The sequence below is a fragment of the Dendrobium catenatum genome, unplaced genomic scaffold (genome assembly GCF_001605985.2).
Source record: "Dendrobium catenatum unplaced genomic scaffold, ASM160598v2 fragScaff_scaffold_178, whole genome shotgun sequence".
Taxonomy (NCBI): Eukaryota; Viridiplantae; Streptophyta; class Magnoliopsida; order Asparagales; family Orchidaceae; genus Dendrobium; species Dendrobium catenatum.
The window spans coordinates 384,126-407,454 of NW_021318640.1; the positions used below are offsets into that span (position 1 = coordinate 384,126).

Here is a 23,329-nt window from a genome sequence, read left to right on the forward strand (position 1 = left end):
CCGCCGACTGACTTCGGACTTCTACCCTACACTGAACTTCCACTTGTCGCCAGATTTCTACCCGACACCGAACTTCTGCCTGCTGTCGGACTTTTGTCGGATATATATCCGATGCAGGATTTTTGTCTATTGCTGGACTTCTATCTGACGCAGTCCTTCTAACCTCCGTCGCCAGACAACAGTCTTTATGACCTCTGTCGCCCGCCGACTACGGTCCATCTAACTTACGTCGCCCATCGACTACAGTCCTTTTGACCAAACGAACACATCAGCAGTGATTCATTGTATTCCCATCATGCAATATACTCAATAAGATGTACATCAAGTTAATACATTCCCTTAAGGAAGGGCCTCATTTGTAATCAACTGCAATACTGATGGATTCATTCAAACTGGGCTAGGCCCCGTGGTTTTTCCCCATTTTTTAGAGATTTTCCACGTAAAAATCTTGGTGTCTCTAATGAATGATGCACCCGCTCTTTTTATCTATGTGTGTGCTGGATCTTCGTATAACGCTAAGACATTAAACTATATATTTCTCTACCGTCGCGAATACTCCAGGACGCAACAGGAATCAATAAACAATATTCACTTTAAAATATTCTTTGAGAAATATATGTCTAAAATATTCTAAATATTTCTTAAAAGTTCCACATAAAGGAAAATATCCACACAAAAAAAATCCAATTTTGTTGATCAGATTATAAGCCACAAAAATATTTAGTTTTCAATCAGCAAATAAATATATACGATTAAATCACAGTGCTTAAAATTTTTACCCTATTAAGGTTTCGTTTGGGACGGCTGTCTTACTGTTTTTTAAAGCGGCTTTCTAGTTAAAAAATTTTAAATTTTCTAGTACAAAATTTTAAAATTTTGTACTAGAAAGCTGTTTTAAGAAGCATAAAGAAAACCGTCCCAAACGAAGCCTAAATAACAAAATTTTCGTCTGAAAAAAATCACAAAGATAGCCTATGATGTCATCAATATATTAAAAACTTTAAGAGTTTTTGGAATGCTATTTTCAACAAAATATGAATCAGATTTAAAAATATCATAATTTTATGATTAGGACATTTGGAAATTAAAATTCTTCTAAAATTCAAAATGACAAAACAACTGTCAAATTTTTTTTGGGAGAAGAAAACATGTGTGAATAGTCATATAGGAAAAAATCTTGCCAACAAGATCAAAATAAAGAAGGAAAATTTATTAAAGATTATCCAAAATTGCTCAAAAGCTTTAAAAAAAAAAATCAAGGTTTTAGATAAAATTTTTTGGCAATTTTTAGAGGTACCCTCATCTCTGCATGCCTCATCGAGGATAATCTCCGTTCCTCTCAAGTTAGCATAAACCCTCTATTCAACTAAAGAAGAAAATTAGAGCATTTTTGCTTAAATAATCATTAAATTAAGAAAATTATAGCTTTAAAATGAAGATCCTACCTCATTTAGGCTTTGTTTAGAACAGCTTTCTTTCTACTTTTTTAAATAACATTTTGATACGAAGTTTTTTTTAAACTAAAGATTTTTATACTAAGAAACTGCTTTAAAAAATAACAAGAAAGTTTTCTCAAATGAAGCCTTATGCTTAGGCTTTGTTTGAATGACTTTTTTATTACTTATTATATAAACTTTTTAGTACATAAATTAAATTTTTTGTACTAAAATTATGCTTTGAGAACCAATAAAAAAATATGTCAAATGAAACCTTAACTTCAGACAAAAAGGCTTAAGCCTCTTTGTAGATGAAGACAAGAGCCTCAAAGCAGAGGCAAATTATTTGGTGCGGGGACCGGTCGTAAGGTTAAATCCGGACGCCAATAAAAATGATACACGTGGAATCTTTTTTTACATAAATAACTTTATTTTATGTCTTGTCAACACGCCCGACCAGACTGACCCTAAAATTTTGCCTTTTAAAAGCCTAGATTTAGAATTGGCACCTCAAAGAACCCAAAAAGGTCTTAAATCGAAATATTTAGGATCTCAACTAGCTGCTCATAAAGGAAAAATAAGAACTTGCTTTTTTCGCGGAGATGGAATGCTCACAGGACACGAATATTGAACACAGGTATGAAAACTTGCCGAAATAAGAAGGTATTTCGGCTGGATCAACTGCAGGTTTCAAGTTATCGATAAATTTCTACCTTATCATAAGGTTTTAGATCAAAATGTTTCAAACGATGTACAGATTTTTTTTGTGTTCTTGTTGCACTTTAATGTATTAAATGTACCTTTTAAAGAGAACTTTTGCTTTGCTTTTAATGTGATATTATTGATTTTGGTTGTTCTTTAACTTGTGTTTAACTAACATTGCTTTGCTGCACTTTTGCTTCATTGTGCCTTTATTGTGCTTTCACTGCACTTTTACTATGCTTTTGACTATCTTTTTCTTCTTCAGGTTGTTTTTAAAAATGAAAAAAAAAAGCTTTTGATGCTTGCACTTATGCTCATAATAGTGGTTTTAGTGTGTGCAAGGACCATCATAGTTACTGGTCAAATTCTAGAAAGATAAAATTCAAAGACTTTGTCTGTTCAAAAGTTGATGATTTCAAGAAGAGAATTGATTTGAATTCCCAAAAGAAAAGTAGAAAATTTGAAACCAAAACATGTTGTCCATCTTTGATTAGGTTTGCATTTTATGAATCTAAAAATTGGATTGTGAAAAAATTTATTGAAAACTACAATCATGAATTATAATTGTGATATAACTTTTCAGTCATGAGTATAAAAGAATAATTATAAAATAAAAAGAAACAAAATAGCAGTAAACCTATAAGATCTTGTTCAATCTCATACTATTGATCCTCTGCTTTAACTAGAAATCATTTAGATCATATATAACGAGCTAAAAAGTCCAACATATCATCCAAATCATAAAACTCAATTTCAAAGTACAGTAAATAGTAAATGAGCAATATATATGCATGTCAGTAGTCAAATCATAACACTAATATTTAGATGATTATTAATCAGAGTAGAAATAATAAAACTCACATACAGTAGCAGTATAGTCGATAAACAATAAATTAATATAATATGAGAACAAGTAAAACAGCACGTGTTAAAACTATAAAGCCAATACATGTGTTAAAATTATAAAACTGTCGTGATATCAGTACTATCAATCAATAAACACTAAATAGATCATATAAAGTGAAATCAAACCATCAATAAAGACTATATGAATCATATTAATGTAGTGAAATCTTATAATGATGTACACATGATATTCGATTATTCTATATCAATATCAAATTAATATCTTAAACATATGCACACTATATCACATGCTTAGTATTAGTATAATAAATCAATAACAGTAACACTAATAGTGTTCTCGTCTTGATGAACCGCCATTTCTTTCTTGAGAAATAATGAGAGTGTTTTATTTATTGAAAAATAAAAGAGCTATCAAATTAAATAAAATTGTGGATTTTAAGCAAATTATTTAGGATAGTTTTTTTTTTTTTTTGCACCTTCTGAGTCTAAATTTTTGTGTTTCTATTTTTTTTTTTTTTTTTTTTTTCTTTTTTTTTTTTTTTTGTTTTAACTATTCGATAAATTTTTTGGCACATCTGAATCTTTTGGCCTTTATTTTGGGTATTGTTATAACTATTCTCCATAGTAAATGAAGGAGATTTTCCCTCAATTTACCAAACAAAAAAAAAAAATCGCAGTTTACCAGTAAAATATGCTAAAAATGTGATATCTAAATCTAACGTTGAAAAAGGCTACGCTGTTACATGTAATCCATCCTAAATTCCTGAACCAGCTCCCCTAAAACTAGCACCAGATCTTAGCTTAACTTGCCATTTGACTTTTCTACAGGCTTAGGTGGCCAAAATTGTAGCCCCAGGCTTCATAACCAGCCATATTTCAAGCTCAACAAAGTCTCTAATTTCACTTGCTTCTTTTTCAGAGCTCCCTTTTTGGTAAGGCGATACCACTACTGCATTTTATTGTTTTGGTCATAGCATCACCGGAGAAGGATTTGTGAGAGCCATGGCGCGGTGTCTTCCGTATTATCGTTCGAACTATATGTGGGAAGATGACTCCATGATCGGATCAGTCAAGGTTTGTTCATCATCAATGACGCTATGATTGGCTTATTTCATTCGTGCAGGGCCGTCTTGAAAAAATTATTTTGTGCTGAGACCGGATTCAGAACGTCGTCCGGAGACCAATCAGAATGCGTCATGTCAGCGGTACCAAGTGATACCGTGCACAGAGGTGACGTGACGCATTCTAGTTAGTCTCCGGACGATATTCGACTTCCGCACATAATAATTTTTCCTTTTAACTGCCATTGATCTGATTATTTTCGATCCTGCTAAGTTATAATAATGCTACTTCACTGTAATAACAAAGTGTGTTTAAATTTCATGCTGCGATCCTTTTTTTTTTTTTTTCTTTTTTTTTTTTGACTTTTATATGATTTGTTGCCCTTAAATGATTTAAATTTTGAAATTGTTGGAGAGAATTTTCATGAATGCTCGTTAATTGATGTCTTGCATGGCTTGTTTTGTGAAGATATAAATGATTGGATTGTCTTGTTTTGTATGTTTGGGCAAGGAATATCTCCCTCATACGTTTTTGAGAACATTCAATTGATTTGCTTGAATTTGAGGACAATATTTGTTCAATTGTAAATTTTCAAAATTAAATTTAAAACTATTCAAATTCTAATTTTAGCACATTTATATTCAAACTGAATATCTTAACAGCTGATCTGTTCTGACTCTAAATGAACTCAAATCAGGTGATAAAACATATTTAGAAGCTTCGAGATGTTAGTTGAAAAATCAAAGTATCTCTAAATATGATGTGCTTATAGACAAATCAAACGGATCGACTAAATAAATCAAACAAGCCAAAGATCATTTGATTTTGACAACATTAAAACACTCAAATTTTGAATAAACAATTTATGATTAAAGAGTCAATATGAATCATTCGATGAAGCATTTTAAAATTTAACCAAATTTACTATATTATAACTCTCAAAAAGTTACAAATAGTGCTCCATTTTATATCTGAAGAGCTAAAAAAATTTATTGTATTTTCCTCTAATCATCACCAACATTGACAGGTTTTCATCATCTAACTATTGTGACTTTATTATTAAAATCTAACCTTCTTGAACCTAAAATCGTAATCGAATGCATGATTTCATTTTTCTTATATTCATTAGAACCTTGACTGGTCTTATGGTCTTTTACTTGCTTTGGTTTCCCCTTTGTTGGAATTGGAATTGACGGTTAATTCTGGTGCTCAGAAGCTCCAAATTCAGTGGGGATGTACAAAGCGGAGGAACAAGATGAGCAAGGAGATCAATGGAACGCTGAACAAGAAGAGATCCAGAGAACAAAACGATAAACTTGATTCCTTGCAGCACAGGAACCAGAAAAGAAAGACTGAGAAGGAATTCAACAACAGAAGACCAGGTATTCTCTTTTTTTCACGATGTTAGAAGCAAGACAAGATATTGATGAGCTTTAAACCTGCTGTGAAAAGGTATGGTCATCCGAATCAAGTTGCCTTCGAAGGAACTCAAGGTTCACGAGCAAGCATCTGTAAGCACAGATCCCTGCTGTTCTTCTTCTGTGACCAAGAAAGCTAAAGTTCAAGCATACTTAGCTGAATCTGCACCCCGCAGTTCTTCTCAAGTCACCAAGACATCCAAATTAACAGAATCTGCAACGTCAGATCTGCACTAAACAGGTTAATGCTGATGCTCATGAGAATGATAGGAACATTAAGATATGGAAGATCAAGAAACTTATCAAGGCATTGGAAGCTTCATAAATTCACTGTTGATCTTCCAAAGAAGCATGGAAGAGGAGGACAGTCTGCATTGCGGTTTGCTCGTCTTCGGATGGAGAAGCGCCATAATTATGTCAGGAAGACAGCTGAAGTTGCTACCCAGTTCTTCATTAATCCTGCTACAAGTCAGCCAAATGTTGCCGGGTTGATCTTGGCTGGGTCTGCTGATTTTAAAAATGAAGTGAGCCAGTCTGATATGTTTGATCCACGTCTACAGGCTAAAATAATCAACGTGGTTGATGTCTCATATGGTGGAGAAAATGGTTTCAATCAGGCAATTGAGTTGTCTTCGGCAATCCTGGCAAATGTGAAGTTCATACAGGAAAAGAAATTGATCGGGAAGTATTTTGAGGAAATCAGCCAGGATACTGGAAAGTATGTCTTTGGCCGACAGCATACCGATGCTGTTCTCAAACCACTAAGTTACCCAAAAATGAAAGTCAGGTATGAGAACAAAGAAGGTTCCTTCAGAAAAGCAACTGCTGGCAAGTGCTGAGCCTTGCTTCTCTGTTCCTGTCGCCAAGTTGCCCATTCATGAAGAAGGCTTTGTTGAGGCTAATCCCGGTGAATCTAATCACAAAAATGGCAAAGGTTAGAAACAGTGCACAAAGATAAGAGAGGCAATTGTTCAACGATTTAATAAAAAACTGGAAGCCTCCATCGATTCAGCCGATTGAGGCTGATGAAGATGAGCTGGACTGGATGTTTGCTCCAAGGAAGTCAGTTTCTGTGACAATTCTACCTAGCCGCGGGCTTAGGCATCTGGACAGAATGCCCCTTTATAAAAATTATTCTACGCCGAAGCGGAACCCGTCCTGTTGCCTAAGCCCGTGGCTTGGTACTGCTCGATACTGCGGGGACTGAGCGTTTGTACCGCTCAATAATGCAGCTCAGTATGACTGACGTGGCTGATTCTGATTGGTATCCGGATGTAGACGCTGTGTTTCGGAGTTCTGTATTTTTATAATCTCTCAAATTTCTTCATTTATTATAATTTTTTATTTCTCCTTCTTATTTTGTTGTAGTTGTACAGATAGGAGCTTTAGGATGGCTTCAACATTTTGTAAAATTTATTATGAGATAATCGTTAGAAAGTAATTTTTTTATAATGAATATTATAAAATAATTTATAAAAAATAAATAATTATTTTCTCGAAATGTGGATATTAATAATTGCTAAACTTCGGTTGGCAATCAATTTTGTGCAAATTGTTATTAACACTACTAAAATATGAATCAGTTATTTTATGAATTAATTAATTTTAAATTCTTACTATGTTTACTTAAAATGTTACTTTCTTTAACACAGATAAATTAAAAAAATAATAATATATTATTTATAGATAATTTTATACTGAACTAACTTAATATTTATAAATCTAATTCAGAATTTTTTTTAATTTAGTCATTTTTATTAAAATTTACTAAAAATGCACAAAGTAATATAATACTCAAAATTATTTTTTTGATTAATTAACTATATTAATATAGTACAAATATAAATATTAAAAAAATGTATTTTTAATGGATTATAACAAATTAAATCTCAAAATATTTTGACACATAATAACTCATAAAAAAAAATTTCAATCTAAATTATTTACTAAAAAAAATGTATTTACACTTAAAGCATTAACAAAAAAAAAAAAGTAGTTCCTCCTCTCCAATCGCGCAAACAAAACAAATAAATAAATAAATTAAATAATTTGTATTTTCTCTCTCCTACCTAATATGTTGTCAGGACAAATTATTACCATAGCTTACATCAAACTCCAAATCAAACCTCTACACACACATGTGTACAATTCTAATTATTATAAAAGATTATAAGAGAAAAAAGAAGGGTTTGAAATAGAAAAACAAATTATCTATAGTTCGAAATAACATGCTATTATGCAACCTTATAGGGTATAAAACAAATTTTTACTTGTTGCTGTTGCTATCCTTTTCTATTGGAGAAATTATTTTATTGTGATATCAAGTCTGTTCAGTAGGCGAATTAAGACGCACCCATATCATCCATTTTTGTATGTTATCGATTCTATGTACACTATGTCCGGGTGACATGACGCATTCTGATTCACTCCAAACAATACAATAGCCGCACATAATAATTTCTTTGTCTACCCTCAGCTTCAGTGCCTTGAAGTTCGTTATTACTTATACTTCTACACTGCAAAACTTGAGAACGATTAACATTTGACACTATACAGGAAAGGAAAATGTCATGATCGTCAATTATTCATTCAACTGGCTAACATAACTTGTTTGATTAAGTCAAATCATTCTTGATTGTGGCTAAATTGAATGTTTAGGGGTCATATGAATTCAAAGTTGTAAGATTTTGAAATGTGTCACCACTGCCGGCTTAGCTCAGGTGGGGGGAATCGGCTGGGTAAAGCTTCAGGTCCCGAGCTCAATCTCTTGGACGGCACTGCAACCATTAAGTGTTGGTATGAGTAATGGTGTGGGCTGTCTGCTAGGTTGACCAGGGTTTACTCACCGCGAAGTGAAGGGGTTCCTCATCACAAAAAAAAAAAAAAGAATTTTGGATGTGACTTTTGAAAAAAGTTTTAATATATTTGAATTAAATTTAAAATAATTTTTTTATTAAGAAATCTAGAAATTCAACATATTTTGATTAATGTTAATTTTTACAAATTATATCATTATATATAAAGGGAGAAATAGAAAAAGAAAGTCCAATTTGACTGACAGATTAACATAGGCTTATTCCATCCCTAAGCCTTTTTAACAAAAATTTTCTTATACCCAATTTAAGCAAGTAAAAATAGAAAAAAAAAAGAGAGCTTATTTAAATAATTATTGCAATTTATCAATATTATGAATGGAACTGCCTTCCTGAATGGTCATTGAACATGGCAGGGTCCTGCAATTTAGTAGCTATAACAGGCAAATACATCCAAAAAAAGAACTAATAGTAAAGCAAATCTGCCGTCGTAATAGAATTCTCATAAATTCTTGCGAAGATCGGCTGGGTTGCGAACTGCAAGAAAAGAGTAATAAAGATTTAAGACAATCATCCGTTGCAGCAAAAGAATGCAGCAACTAAGACCTCATCGTAAATCATAAATACGACAGTACATGTTGCTACATTTAGCACCAAAGACTAGATCACAACGAAGAGATAGAAATAATCAAGGTATCCCTAAGCAGAATGTGTGGCTTTCCATCATTTTCATGTATAGGATAATTTTTTGCATATTCGAGATTTCGTAGAAGCTTTTTTAATTATTTTTTAAAGCAATTTTTAAATACAAAAATTAAAATTATGTATTAAAAATTGATTTAAAGAAAGCAACTAAAAATGCTCATTCAAACAAGCCTGAGTCAAATTTTTGTCGTTTTTCTATTACACTTTTTTTTTTTTTCATTTTGGACAATTCTTTTGAGTATTGTTATATAACTATTCTCCATAGAAAATGAAGGAGATTTTCCCTCAATTTAAACAAAAAAATCGCAGTTTACTAGTAAAATATGCTAAAAATGTGATATCTAAATCTAACGTTGAAAAAGTCTACACTGTTACATGTTATCCATCCCACATTCCTAAACCAGTTCCCTAAAACTACCCCCAGATCTTAGCTTAGCTCGCCATTTGTCTTTTCTACAGGCTTAGGTGGCCAAAATTGTAGCCCCAGGCTTCATATATAGCCAGCCATATTTCATGCTCAACAAAGTATCTACTTTCACTTGCTTCTTTTCCAGAGCTAGCTTCCATTCTGTTTAGGAGATACCACTACTGCATTTTATTGTTTTGGTCATATCATCACCGAAGAAGGATTTGTGAGAGCCATGGCGCGGTGTCTTCCATATTATCGTTCGAACTACAAGTGGGAAGAAGACTCCATGATCGGATCAGTCAAGGTTTGTTCATCAACATGCAATGACGCTATGATTGGTTTATTTCATTCGTGCAGGGCCGTCTCTGGAGAGATTATTACATGCAGTGTCCGGATCATCCGGGGGCAAATCCGGATACGCCACGTGGTGACGAGGCACGTCCATATCGCTTCCGAACGAATCCGGACGGAGCACGAAATAATTTTCCTCGTCTCTTACTGCCATTGATCTTATTATTTTCGATCATGCTACGTTGTAATACTGTTAACCCTTATTCGAATCCCCTCTCATGCAGCGTGACCCTTTAAGTAGGGAGAAAATAACTACGGGTCCTGCATCTATTGGGCTGGTTGCTAGTAGCCTCGCCGATGAATTAGTTACGCCGCCAAGTGCCTTCTAGGCCCCGGGGGGGGGGGGGGGGGGTAGATACCCCCGTTCCCAAAATAATAATAGTAATAATAATAATGTTACTTTAATGTAATAATGAAGTGTGATTAAATTTTATGTTGTCTTTTTTTTTTTATGATTTGTAGCCCTTCATTGATCTGAAATTGGTTTGTGGGAGAGAATTTTCATCAATGCTCGTTAATTGATATCTTGCATGGCTTGTTTTGTGAAGATATAAAAGATTGGATTGTCTTGATTTGTATTTTTAGACGAGGAATATTCTCCCTCGTACGTTTTTGAGAACATTCAATTTATTTGCATGATTTTGAGGATAATATTTGTTAAATGTTAATTGATCTACAAGAATCTTAAAGCCGGATTAAATTGTAAATTTTCAAAATTAAATTTAAAACTATTCTGAGTTTAGCATATTTATAATCAAAGTGAATACCGAGAAAAGAAAAACCAATCGATATAACAAATGATCTTATTTGACTCTAAATGAACTCAAATCAGGTAATAATAAAACATACTTGGAAGCTTCGAGATGTTAGTTGGAAAATCAAACGATATCTGAATATGATGTGCTTAAAGACAAATCAAGCGGATTGACTAGATAAATCAAACGAGCCAAAGATCATTTGATTTTGACAACATTAAAACACTCAAATTTTGAATAAATGATTTGTGATTAAAGAGTCAATATGAATCATTCGATGAAGTGTTTTAAATTTTAACTAAATTTACTAAATTAAAACTCTCAAAAAGCTACAAATAGTGTTCAATTTTCTATCTAAAGAGATATCAGAGAGCTAAAAAAATTTATTGTATTTTACTCTAATCATCACCAACATTGACAGGTTTTCATCATCTAACTATTGTCACTTTATTATTAAAATCTAACCTTCTGGAACCTAACATTGTAATTGAATGCATGATTTCATTTTCTTATATTCATTAGAACCTTGACTGGTCTTATGGTCTTTTACTTGCTTTGGTTTCCTCTTTGTTGGAATTGGAATTGACGGTTAAGTCTGGTGCACAGAAGCTCCAAATTCAGTGGGGATGCACAAAGCGGAGGAATAAGATGAGCAGAGAGATGAATGGAACGCTGAACAAGAAGAGATCAAGAGAAGAACACGATAAACTTGATTCCTTGCAGCAGAGGAACCAGAAAAGAAAGACTGAGAAGGAACTCAACAACAGAAGACCAGGTATTCTCTTTTTTTTTTTTACAATGTTAGAAGCAATCCAAGATATTGATAAGCTTCAAATCTGCTGTGAAAAGGTATGGTCATCCGAATCAAGATGCCTTCGAAGGAACTCAAGATTCAAGAGCAAGCATCTGTAAGCACAGATCCATGCTGTTCTTCTGTGGCCAAGAAAGCTAAAGTTCAAGCATACTTTGCTGAATCTGCACCCCGCAGTTCTTCTCAAGTCACCAAGACATCCAAAATAACAGAATCTGCAACCCAGTCATCTTCCCAAGTCACCAAGACATCCAAAGTTCAAGCAGACTTACCTGAATCTGCTCCTCGCTGCTCTCCTCAAGTCATTGAGGCAGACAAAGTTCAGGCAGATTTCACTGAATCTAATCCCCTCTGTTCTTCTCAAAAAGCATCCAAAGCCTTAACTGAATCTGCACCTCGCGGTTCTTCTCAAATCACCAAGACATCCAATGTTCAAGCAGCCTTGACTGAAACTGCCCCCCATTGTTCTTCTCTTAACACCAAGAAGCCCAATGTGCAAGAAGGCTTAACTGAATCTGCAACTCGCTGTTCTAACCAAGTCATCAAGACAACCAAAAAACGAACAGCCGTCACTGAATCTGCTTCCCGCTTTTCTTCTCCAGTGACCAAGAAACCCAAAGTTCAAGCATGCCTAACTGACTCTGCACCAAGCTGTTCTTATCAAGTCACCAAGGCATCCAAAGGTAAAGCAGTCTTAACTGAATCTGGCCCCCGCTGCTCTGCTGTAGTCACCAAACCATCCAAACCTCAAGCAGTTTTAACTAAATCTGCTCCTCTCTGCTCTGCTCAAGTCACCAAACCATCCAAACCTCGAGCAGTTTTAACTAAATCTGCTCCTCGCTGTTCTTCTGAGATCACCAAATCATCCAAAGCTTGAGCAGTTTTCACTGGATCAGCATTCCAATGCTGTTCTCAAACCACTAAGATATATAAGAGAGGCAATTGTTCACCGATTTGATAAAAAACTGGAAGCCTCCATAGATTCAGCCGATTGGGGCTGATGAAGATAAGCTGGACTGGCTGTTTGCTCCAAGGAAGTCACAGTGATCACAGCTCTACGTCTGGATATCAATCATAATGAGCCACATCAGTCATACTGAGCCGCGAAACCGATGCTCAGTACCGAGCCACGGGCTCAGGCATCCGGATGGGGTTCCGCTTCCGCATAGAATAATTCTTCCATTTTTGCAATGCCCCAATTTCTGAAAAAATTATTCTATGCGGAAGCGGAACCCCATCCAGATGCCTAAGCCCGTGGCTCGATACTGCGGGACCGAGCGTCAGTACCGTGACTCTATATGCCTGACGTGGCTCATTCTGATTGGTATCCGAATGTAGAACTGCGTTCGACATCTGCACAGAATAATCTCTAATTTTTTATCCTATCTTCCCGGACAAATTTCTTCATTTATTGCGATTTTCATTTTATTATTTCTTTAGTTTGTTGTAATAGTACATATAAGAGCTTTAGGATGCTTCAACATTTTGTAAAACTGGTTTTGAGATTATTGTGAATTTTTTTACTTATTAAGAATATTATAAAATAAATTTATAAAAAATAAATAACTATTTTCTCGAAAATGTTGTATATTAATAATTGCTAAACTTCCGTTGCCAATCAACTTTAATTTGTGCAAATTGTTATTAACCCTACTAAATATATGCATCAGTTTTTTATGAATTAATTAATTTTAAATACTTACTATGTTTACCTAAAATATTAGGTTCTTTAAAACAAGATAAATTAAAAATAATAATAATATATTATTTATAGATAATTTTATACTGAACTTACTTAATATTTATAAATCTAATTCAGAAATATATAATTTAGTAATTTTTTATTAAAATTTACTAAAAATGCACAAAAACTAATGTTACTCAAAATTATTTTTTGGACTAATTAACTATGTCAATATAGTACAAAATAAAAATATTATGAAAAAAATTTCAATCTAAATTATTTACTAAAAAATAAAAAAAAAAGTATTTACACTTAAAGAATTAACAAAAAAAAAAGAAAAAAAAAATAATATTTCTCTCCACTGGAGCACCAAAAAAGATAGTCCGCCAGGAGAAATTACCACGAGTCTGAATGTAGCTTGCGTCCGGACTCTGATCAAAATAGGTCATATTATACTATACACAACTTATGTACAATTTGAATTATTAAAAAAGATCATAAGAGAAAGTGGGTTTGGAAATAGAAAAATAAATTCTCTATAGTTCAAAATAACATGCTATTATGCAACTTCATTGGGTAAAACAATTTTTACTTCTTGTTGTTGCGATCCCTTCTACTGGAGAAATTATTAGGTGTGGTCATCAGATACAATTTAGAGGCGAATCAGGATGCACCATGTATCATTTTACTGTGTATCGGTGTTATGTACTGTTGTCCTGACTCGCCTCCGAACAATTTAATGACCACACGTAATAATTTATTGTCTAACCCTTAGCTTCAGTGCCTTGAAGTTCGTTACTACTCAGGCTTCGTTTGGGACCGCTTTTTTACTGCTTCTTAAAGCAGCTTTCTAGTACAAAAATTTAAATTTTTGTACTAGAAAGCTGCTTTAAAAATCATTAAAAAAACGGTCCCAAATGAAGCCTAATACTTCTACCAGCTGCTAAACTTGAGAAAGATTAACCATTTGACACTATACGGAAAGAAAATGTCATGATCGTCAATCGTTGCTACACCATCTGATAAGTATGTCTCAAACGAAATTATTAAAGACAATTCATGAACTACTCCTTTCAACAATGTGACAAAAATAAAAATAAAAAACTCACACACTAAGAGTGTAAAAATGATTATAAAGTGATTATGGAGAAAGCAACTTCTTAAAAATTATTATTGAAAGCAGATACTTACAAAAAAATTTTAAATGCAGAAAAAAAAAAAAGAATGACCCAATATAAATTGTGATTGTGATTTGGAAAACAAAGCAGTAAAAAACTAGCCCAAAGCCTTAGGCTTCGTTTGTGGAACGATTTTCTTATTGATTCCTAAAGCGGCTTTCTATTACCAAAAATTTAATTTTTGTACTAAAAAGTTATTTTAAGAAGCGATAAGAAAGTTGCCCCAATTAGTGAGAAGATTTTTTTATTGCTTTTTAAAGCAGATTTTTAATATAAAAATTAAAACTTTTGTACTAGAAAGCTACTTTAAGAAACGGTAATAAAGCCGTCCCAAACAAATCCAAGAAATTCTAGTACAAAAATTTCAAATGCAAGAAATTTTAAAAAAACAGTACGAAAAATGTACGAAAACTGTCCCAAAAGTAGTTTTAAGAAGCTTCATTTGAGACAGTTTTTGTACTGCTTTTTAAAATAAATTTTTAGTATAAAAATTTCAAATGCAAAAAATTTTTGTACTAAAAAATAGTTTTAGAAAACAAAAAGAAAGAGTCCCAAACAAACTCCTTAATTTTTCTACGGTGATCATGAGATAATGGAATAAATAACCAATACTCACTTCAAAATTTTCTTTGAGAAATATGTCTGAAAATATTCTAAAGTTTGCTTAAAAGCCCCACACATGAAGGAAAATACCCTAAACACACAAAAAAAAACATTCCAATTTTGTTGATCAGATTATCGGCCACAATAATATTATGTTTGCAATTAGCAAATAAACATATACGATTAAGGCTTCATTTGGGACGGTTTTTTTATTGCTTTCTAAAATGGAATTTTAGTATAAAAATAAAAAATTTTGTGCTAAAACTCCTTTTTAGAAAGCAGTAAAAAAATCGTCCCAAACAAAGCCTAAATCACATTGCCTAAATTTTTTACCCTATTAAATAACAAAATTTTGGTTTGAAAAAAATCACAAAGATAGCCTATGATGTCATCAATATATTAAAAAGTTTAGAGTGTTTCGAATGCTATTTTCAACATAAAATGAATCAGATTTAAAAATATCATAATTTTATCATTAGGACATTTGGAAGTTAAAATTCTTTTAAAATTCAAAATGACATAACTGCCAAAACAATTTTTGGAGAAGAAAACATATGAATAGTCATATAGGAAAAAATATAGCCAACGCGGTCAAAATAAAGAAGGAAAATTTATTAAAGATTATCCAAAATTGCTCAAATGCTCTTAAAAAGAAAAAAAAAATCAAGGTTTTAGATAAAATTTTTGGCAATTTTTAGAGGTACCATCATCTCTACCTATCTCGTCAAGGATAATCTCTATTCCTCTCAAGTTAACGTAAACCCTCTATTCAATGAGAAATTATTCTGTGGAGTACAGACGGGAAGAACTATTCGGACATATGAGTGTACATACTCTTTGTATACGATGCATACACTCATAGTCCAGACGACTTCCTGTCCGGACTCCACACGGAATAATTTCTCCTACTCAACTCAAGAAGAAAATTAGAGCTTCAAAATAGAGATCAAGCCTCACTTAGGTTTTGTTTGGAATTTTTTTATTTCTGTTTTTTAAAATAGTTTGTTAGTACGAAAATATTTTTAACTTAAATTTTTTATACTATAAAGCTGCTTTAAAAAATAGTAAGCAAGTTTTCTCAAATGAAGTCTTAGGCTTAAGCTTCGTTTGGGACGGCTATTTTATTGTATCTTAAAGTAACTTTTTAGTACATAAATTAAAATTTTTGTATTAAAAAAATACTTTTAAGAAGTAGTAAAAAAATATGCCCAAACCAAACCTTAATTTCAGACAAAAAAACAGGCTAAAACCTCTTTGTAGATGAAGACCAGAGCCTCAAAGCAGAAACTGCTAACATTGGTTATCACCATAGTTACGATTAAAGTAGGACAATATCTAACAACTATATAAAGGAGAACTTATGCCTAGGAAGGAAATTTGAGAATTTCCCTTCAGCCTTAAAGGGAATATTCATGGAGGAGAAAAGACAATATTTTAGATTTTTTTCCTATAAATCTTAGTATTTACTAAAAAAAATAAAAACACCTTCAACGAAAAACATAAGAAGAAAAAAAGAGAAAACTAAAAATACATAATGCACATCCAATATATACAGTGCGGCGAATAAAGTCAATCGTTATAGCCTCCTCATCCATATCCGTGCATGATTTGCACCTACATTGGCCTTTTTTGGGAAAGATTATTAGGTGCGGACGGTGCACACTCTGCACCTAATAATTTTTTCTTTTTTGAACATTTGTGGACTCTTTAGATCCGTACACAATTTTGATTCCCATTGAGGGATTAATGAGTAGTTTCAAACAATTTTATAGAGATTAGGATCAAATTTCTTGATTGTTGTTGTCTCAAATGATACATCAATCTTGAGGAAGGGCAAACTAATAATAACGAAGAAGTTATGTACTTCATAGCCCTCATAAAAAGCTCAATTATGATTTTGCTTCACAAAATTTTTAAGGTTATATATATATATGGAAATTATTAATGTTAATCTATAAATTAGAATTAGTTTATTAACTTATTTGATTAATTTTTAATGAATATTTGTTTAATGATCAAATTTAAGAATGTGAAATGAGTAAAGTTGGAGTAGCTTCAATGACAGATAAAATTACAAAGAGTAGTCTTAGATGGTTTGGTCATATAAAGGGGTTGTTTTGGTAGCAGGATTTAGGCTAGATTTGAGGCGGATTTGAGGAAAATCTAGCCAAACAGCCTAAAATGCAAAACGGTAAATGAAATCCCTCGTAGACGAAAAATTCTGCCGATTCGCACTAAATCCCGAATTTTTTATATCCTCTATTTTGCTAGATTTATGAAATCCATGGCACATGGGGAAGAATCCGCTCGGTAAATCCTGCTCTATCTGACTTCACATAGTGTGATAAAAACTTGATGTTGTTGTAATTAAATTGATGAGAAATAAATGAGTTGAATGCCCCTCACCAAAAGTATTTCTCTATATTTTAAAAATTAAATTAAGTAAAATTAATAAAGGTGTAAAAAAAATCACTTGATTTTAATAATTTTTATATCTCAAATTTAATAAATTGTTATATAGATAATTAAATTTTTGGAAATTTCAAGAAATTTAATATCCTTCTTTTATGTGGATTAAGATAAATAATATTGTTTTTAAATTAAATCTCAACTAATTAAAAATATAAATAAATTAAATATTTAAATTACATTAAAATATGTAGTATATAAAAAAGTACTTTGTATTTTAAATATACTTAATATTGATAATATTTTAATATAATTTCAATTTTTAATTTCTATCGCCCAATCAAGTCGCTGGAGAAACTTCTAATATCGGAGGTGACGGACCATGTAACAATCGGGTTCTTGTGGCCGCTGGATTGCCGCATGGCCTTTCCATCAATAACAAATAATATATTTTTAATGGGTTATCCTATTCCGCAATACAAGTTACCGGTGCTCGTTCAGGCTCTATAAATAGCACCAGACCCCTCTTACGAGCCTGCGAATGCTTTCTTATTTCTGTCTCTTCTTTTGAAAACCCTAGCCCTAGGTTTCTCCGTTGCCTCTCGAAGTCTTCTTGTCTCGTTTCTCTCTCTTTTCTTTTGTTCCTGTCTGATCGGCCTTTTTCTTGCTGATTACTTAAATACGTAGCGAGCCTTGTGCGTCTTTCATGCTGTTTGGGGCTTATCAGCATCGGAGAAGAATTCCGAGAGCCATGGCTCGGTGCATTCCGTATACGCGTCCGAACTATTGGAGGGAAGATGTCTTCCTGATCGGATCAATCAAGGTTTGTTGAGCATTAATGAGGCTGCTATTGATTAATTTCATTTGTGCTCGACTGCCTGCAGTTGATCCGATTATTAATTGTCCTGTTATTGTTAAAATGGCCCTTGAATGTAATAAATTCCAGTTTGTAAAATATCCAAAAGATTGAAAGGAAATTTTATGTTGATGTATTTTGACAGTCACAGACTGAATATTTTTCTTTATTATTTGGTCATCCGTATGATTTTTTGCCTGCAAAGAAATCGAATTCAAATGAGATCTAATGACGACACTCTGTTTTAAGGGTTTCATTTCGTTTGTCTCTGTCGTTCATATCTTGTGGAAAATTTTGATTAGTACTCCGGAATTAAGGTCTCTAATACCATGTTGTGAAGGTCTGTGATGGGGTTACCTTGACGCTTTTGTTTTTGGTTTACTTATTTTCACTCGAGGAACATACTCTGCAGCAAATAATCAGGATAAAATCACTGAAGTTATGTTGTCAGTTGAAAAAATGCTTTAAGAACTATGTTGTGTTAGTAAACGAAAGTTAACTGAGGGAGTTCCTTAATAAATCCGAATTTGTACAGATGATTATCACCTGGGGGGTCTGTTCATGATTGCTTTCAAACTAGGAATTGTTGATTGGTCAACATTCATCATTCCTTAAAAATCGTAAGCATTAATTATCAAATGAAATCATGTTTATAATTATAACTGATTTTAATAAGCAAATTATGATGCCTGAACAATAATCATCCGTACATTCTTAACTGTTATATAATGCACTGATATTTTAAGACTTCGGTGTTTTGGTATCTTCAATATATCGTAGATGCCCCAGCTATATGAATTAATGCAACTGTCATTTTACGAGTAGGTAATGGATCAGTTCATATCTAGTATTGATTGATGTGTAGAAATATCTGTGCATGGTACAGTTTATGTTTCATGCACCACCGCCACTAAAGAATGAATGAAAATAATGATATATACTAAAGTTTTTACTATATTTCTGTTCAGCATGATTATAACTAAATTACGTCAATCTTGGTTTAAAATGCTGTTTTACCTGGACTTGAGAGGTACTATCAAACTAAACACATTCTTATGTTCTCTAGATAGTATTGATATCTATATACCTTTGAACAAAAGGCAAAAGGCCCCTGATTGTTGAATGAAAGCGAAACAACCCTAAATTGCTGATTGTTGAATGATAGCATTTGGAGCATTTTATCTCATCTTTGGAGGCAGGTGATGTTTAAATAAAACTCTTCAGTGTGCTAGATCAATGTGACTTAAGGAGCCAAAATTTGTTATAAAACACATTATTTGCTTTCCTTAATTACATTGAAATTATTGCTCATTTTTTGGGCTAGAAATGTTGATTTTTTACTCCTTAAGAGTGTTATTATGAATTGGAGACCTTAGAGTTTCTAGGCCCTTCATGCAGTTTATCATATCATTTTTTTTTTCCTTTCGGATGGTGTATGTGTTTTGTTCCAAAACATATTTCCCTTATAATATTCTACTTATATATTACACAACATGAACTGTTCATATAAAAACATCATATATTGAAATGGGTTCACTGGTAAAGCCTCTCGCACTTACTTTACGCTGATGATTTTTTTATTTTTGGTAAAGCCTCTCCCCTTAATTGTTCAGCCTTCAAGGAGATTCTTGGCACTTTTGCTAGCTCCACTGGTTTGGTCTTTAATCTGGACAAAAGCTCTATCATTCTTACAAATGCTAATGACATTTGTGCTATCCTCAACGTCCCTTCCCTCTGTTCCAAAATTACCTACTTGGGATTGCCAGTCTCCATTAAGAGAGCCCGCCTCTCTAATTTTTCCCCTCGATGTTATCACTAACAAGCTTTCAGGTTGGAAACTCAAGTCTCTTTTTTTTGCAGGTCGGCTTCAATTTCTTAGATTCACTATTTGGAATACCATTGTTTATTGGATTCGTGGTGCTATCATACCAAAGTCCTGCACCAAGCAAATTGTCAAAATTTTAGCAAAATTCCTATACTTTGGTGATTCTAATGCAAAGAAAATGCATATGGTTTCTTGGTTCAACACATGCAAACCTAAAACAAAGGGGGATTGGGCATTCATGATTTTAATGCTCTTAGATATGCTTGTAATTGCTCTTTAATTTACACTTAGTTATTCAACAAGTACGGTTCACCATGGAAAAATCCCTCACCTAATTCCTCTTGTATGTGGAAAAGTGTATGTGATTCATCCCTTAAAGCTAAAAACAGTTTCCACTTTAAAGTAACTGTTAATAGCCCTCTCTCCCTTAAGTGGGACCATTGGTGTAATGGTATTGCTTTCGCTGAGCTACCTCACCATGAATCCTTACTTGATCATTTTTATGCTGAAGCTCATATTGCTAACCTCATTGACACTAATGGTTGGAAGCTGCCTGCTTCTTGTCATGTGATTATACAAAATAGAATCCTTCCAATCCCTATATATTCTGAAAGAAACATGAGATGTCTTGGGGGTAGTTTTAACTCTTTCGTGCAAGACTTTTATAAAGAGAATAATTTGGTCTCTTGGCATAGTGTTGTGTGGCATAAGCATTATGCTCTTCCGTCGTCTATTTTCGGTTGGCTCCGTGTGATTGGGGGTCTCAAAGCTGTTGATGTTCTTATAAAGAGAAATATTGGGGCTGATCCTTCTTATTGTCTGTGCAAATCGAATCATCAGAGTGCTTCACACTTGTTTTTTGAGTGTGATTTTACCTTCTCCATCGTCTCCTATTTTCTGCCAACCTAAAAAGATTTTCCTATGCGGCCCAATATAACTCAAACTTTGGATTTTACTGCTTGAAGGGCTGATCAAATACCGTATAAACTGAATTTCTTGCTGTTATGATGCTCTATTTACTATATTTGGCGGGAGAGAAATGCTAGAAAATTTGCTAACTCTTCCAATAGCTATATTACCATACAGGAGAGCATAAGAAAAGCAGTATGTCTTAAACTGATGAGATGGAAAAATGGAGAGGAGTTTACTAGTGTGCTATATGGCCTGGGTTTTTCTTACTGTCTGTTCCTAGAGCTCTGAGCGGGTTTTGTTGTTTTGCCGGTTCATGCTCTCTTGTCATTTGCGAACTTAATTATGTGTTTCTATGCTGGAGTTGCGTTCATCCGGTTGCGCAATTATTTCATCTTCTTTTGCTATATGCAATTCTTGTCAAATGGGTTTGAGATTGGTATGGGGCGAGGATGAATGCATTGCATCCCTCATTCAAATGCACGGCGATTCTTAGCAAACATTATCTATTAATGAAGGCAATCCCCGCAACGTTGGTGTTTGATGGTTGCAATGACACTGTTCTGAGCCTTTTGGAATTTGAAAATTTTCTTTTCATGGTTTTATGGGTTCCAGTTTTTGTCTATGGCCCCTTTTTCTCTTAGTCTCTTTCAGCTCTTTTTGTTTGGTGTTTTTTCTTACACCTTTTTGTTGAGCTGGAGCTTTTGCTCTTAGTTTTTCCTTACAGTTTCCTATTTTCATAGTTTTCTGCTTTTGATTGTTTCTTACAATCTCTTCTCTTGCAACTACTTTTCATATAATGGAATTTGGGCTTTGCCCTTAGCTTCCCCCCCCAAAAAAAAAAGGTTCCATGTATTTGCTTTGTTTTCCGTCATCTTTCCTTTTTTGGAACTGATGGTTCAGTCTGGTGCCCAGAAACTCCAGATTCAATGGGGAAACACAAAGCAGAGGAAACAATTGACCAGGAAGGTGAATGAAAAGCAGAACAAAAAGAGATCCAGAGAAGAGCATGATAATCTGGATTCCTTGCAGCGCAAAAACAAGAAAAGAAAGGCGGACAAGTCTATAAAATTCAATAAAAGCCTCCATTTTGCAAAAAAAGAATTTTCTGACCATTTGGAAAGGAGTGACCTTTCTGAAGAATATGATCCCCCAGCTTTAGTTCTGAACAAATGCAACTCCTCGAAGGGCACTCAAAACAGTAAAAATGGCAATGCTGTTATGGACTCCGATCCCAAGAAGCAAAAACCAGGTACCTATTTTTGGTGGTTCACATGATTGGTGGTTTCTCTTAATTGATGTGCTTTAAACCTATTGTGAAAAGGTATGGTCATACGAATTAAGTTGCCTTTGAAGAAGCAAAAGGATGCCGAGCCAGAATCTGCAAGCACAAATCCCAGCTGCTCTTCAATATTCACCAAATCATCCGCTGCGCAAGCTTTCTTGACTGATTCTGCTCCTTGCTCTTCTTCTCAAGCTACCGAACCATCCGATGTTCAAGCTATTTTAACTGGATCTGCTCCCCTCGGTTCTTCTGAAGTTCAAGCTATTTTAACTGAATCTGCTCTGAGAACAAAGGAGCTGCAACCAGAGACAGTTTCCCAGCCTTCCATCTCTGCTCCTTTCTCCACACCACCCATCCTTCAAGAAAGATGGAGCAGTGGTAGGAACTGCACACAGGGATCAGAGTGGGAGTTGTTCAGAGATTTGATAATAAACTGGAAGCCTCCGTCGATTCGGCGGCTCGAGGCAGATGAAGCCGAGCTGGATTGTCTCTTCGCCACACATAAGCCACAGGATGCAAAACCCAGTGCACCGATTTGCAAAGCTGGCGTCTCTAATCCTAGCACTGCAAGTTCTTTGCAACCTAGAGCTACCTATCTACCTGAGTTCAACACGTACCAGATGCCCTATGTGATCCCATTTTGAAATTTGGAGGTGGATGGATTGATGGAAATGTGGAGCTGAGTTGTACAGAACGGATTATTTTTCTATACCAATGAGGATTAGCTCATGTTGTATTGTTCTTCCTCTCTCAAATGTGAGATGATGGGTTTAGCTTCCACTTGATTGATTGGTTTAAAAGAAAATCCCTTGAAAGGGTAATTGAATGCGGTTGTATTGTAAGTAGAGGAAATTGAAATGAAGTTTAGAAAGCATTTTTTCTAGCCAGTTTGTTTCATTTATTTTGACTCTGATCAATCTTTTTTTGCCTTCCTATATATACATGGCTTTAATCTCTTGTAACATTCGTGTTGAGATCATGTCCTTCTTCTGAGATCTCATGCAGCATGCTTCTTATTGCCACGTCTTTTCTGCTTAGACCGACCTGTTACAACTTTTTGAGTTTGTTTCTGAGGTGCAGGGCTCCTACTAAGCCAGAGAAAATGCTACCTTCTAACCTGAACTTTGGCTTTCATCTCATGGACGGTCTATACGGGTAACCGGTGACGATTCTAACGTATTCGATTTTTGTTTATTTTCATGAGAATTTGGATAATTTTGGTCATTTTGAGTCTCCTTTCAAATTTGTCAA

The 23,329-nt window shown here is 33.8% G+C and overlaps 2 protein-coding genes across 2 annotated transcripts; both read left to right on the top strand.

Annotated features, from left to right (window-relative positions):
* Positions 1-5,730: 5,730 nt before the first annotated feature.
* On the top strand, positions 5,731-6,324 carry LOC110112202 (eukaryotic peptide chain release factor subunit 1-2-like). Its single transcript, XM_028692870.1, has one exon. It carries the CDS (start codon positions 5,731-5,733, stop codon positions 6,322-6,324), a length of 594 nt encoding a protein of 197 aa, XP_028548703.1.
* An 11,422-nt stretch (positions 6,325-17,746) lies between these two features.
* On the top strand, positions 17,747-22,965 carry LOC110112170. Its single transcript, XM_020844284.2, has 4 exons — positions 17,747-18,026; positions 21,709-22,045; positions 22,118-22,288; positions 22,334-22,965. Exons 1-4 carry the CDS (start codon positions 17,910-17,912, stop codon positions 22,720-22,722), a joined length of 1,014 nt encoding a protein of 337 aa, XP_020699943.1. The 5' UTR covers positions 17,747-17,909; the 3' UTR covers positions 22,723-22,965.
* Positions 22,966-23,329: the final 364 nt, after the last annotated feature.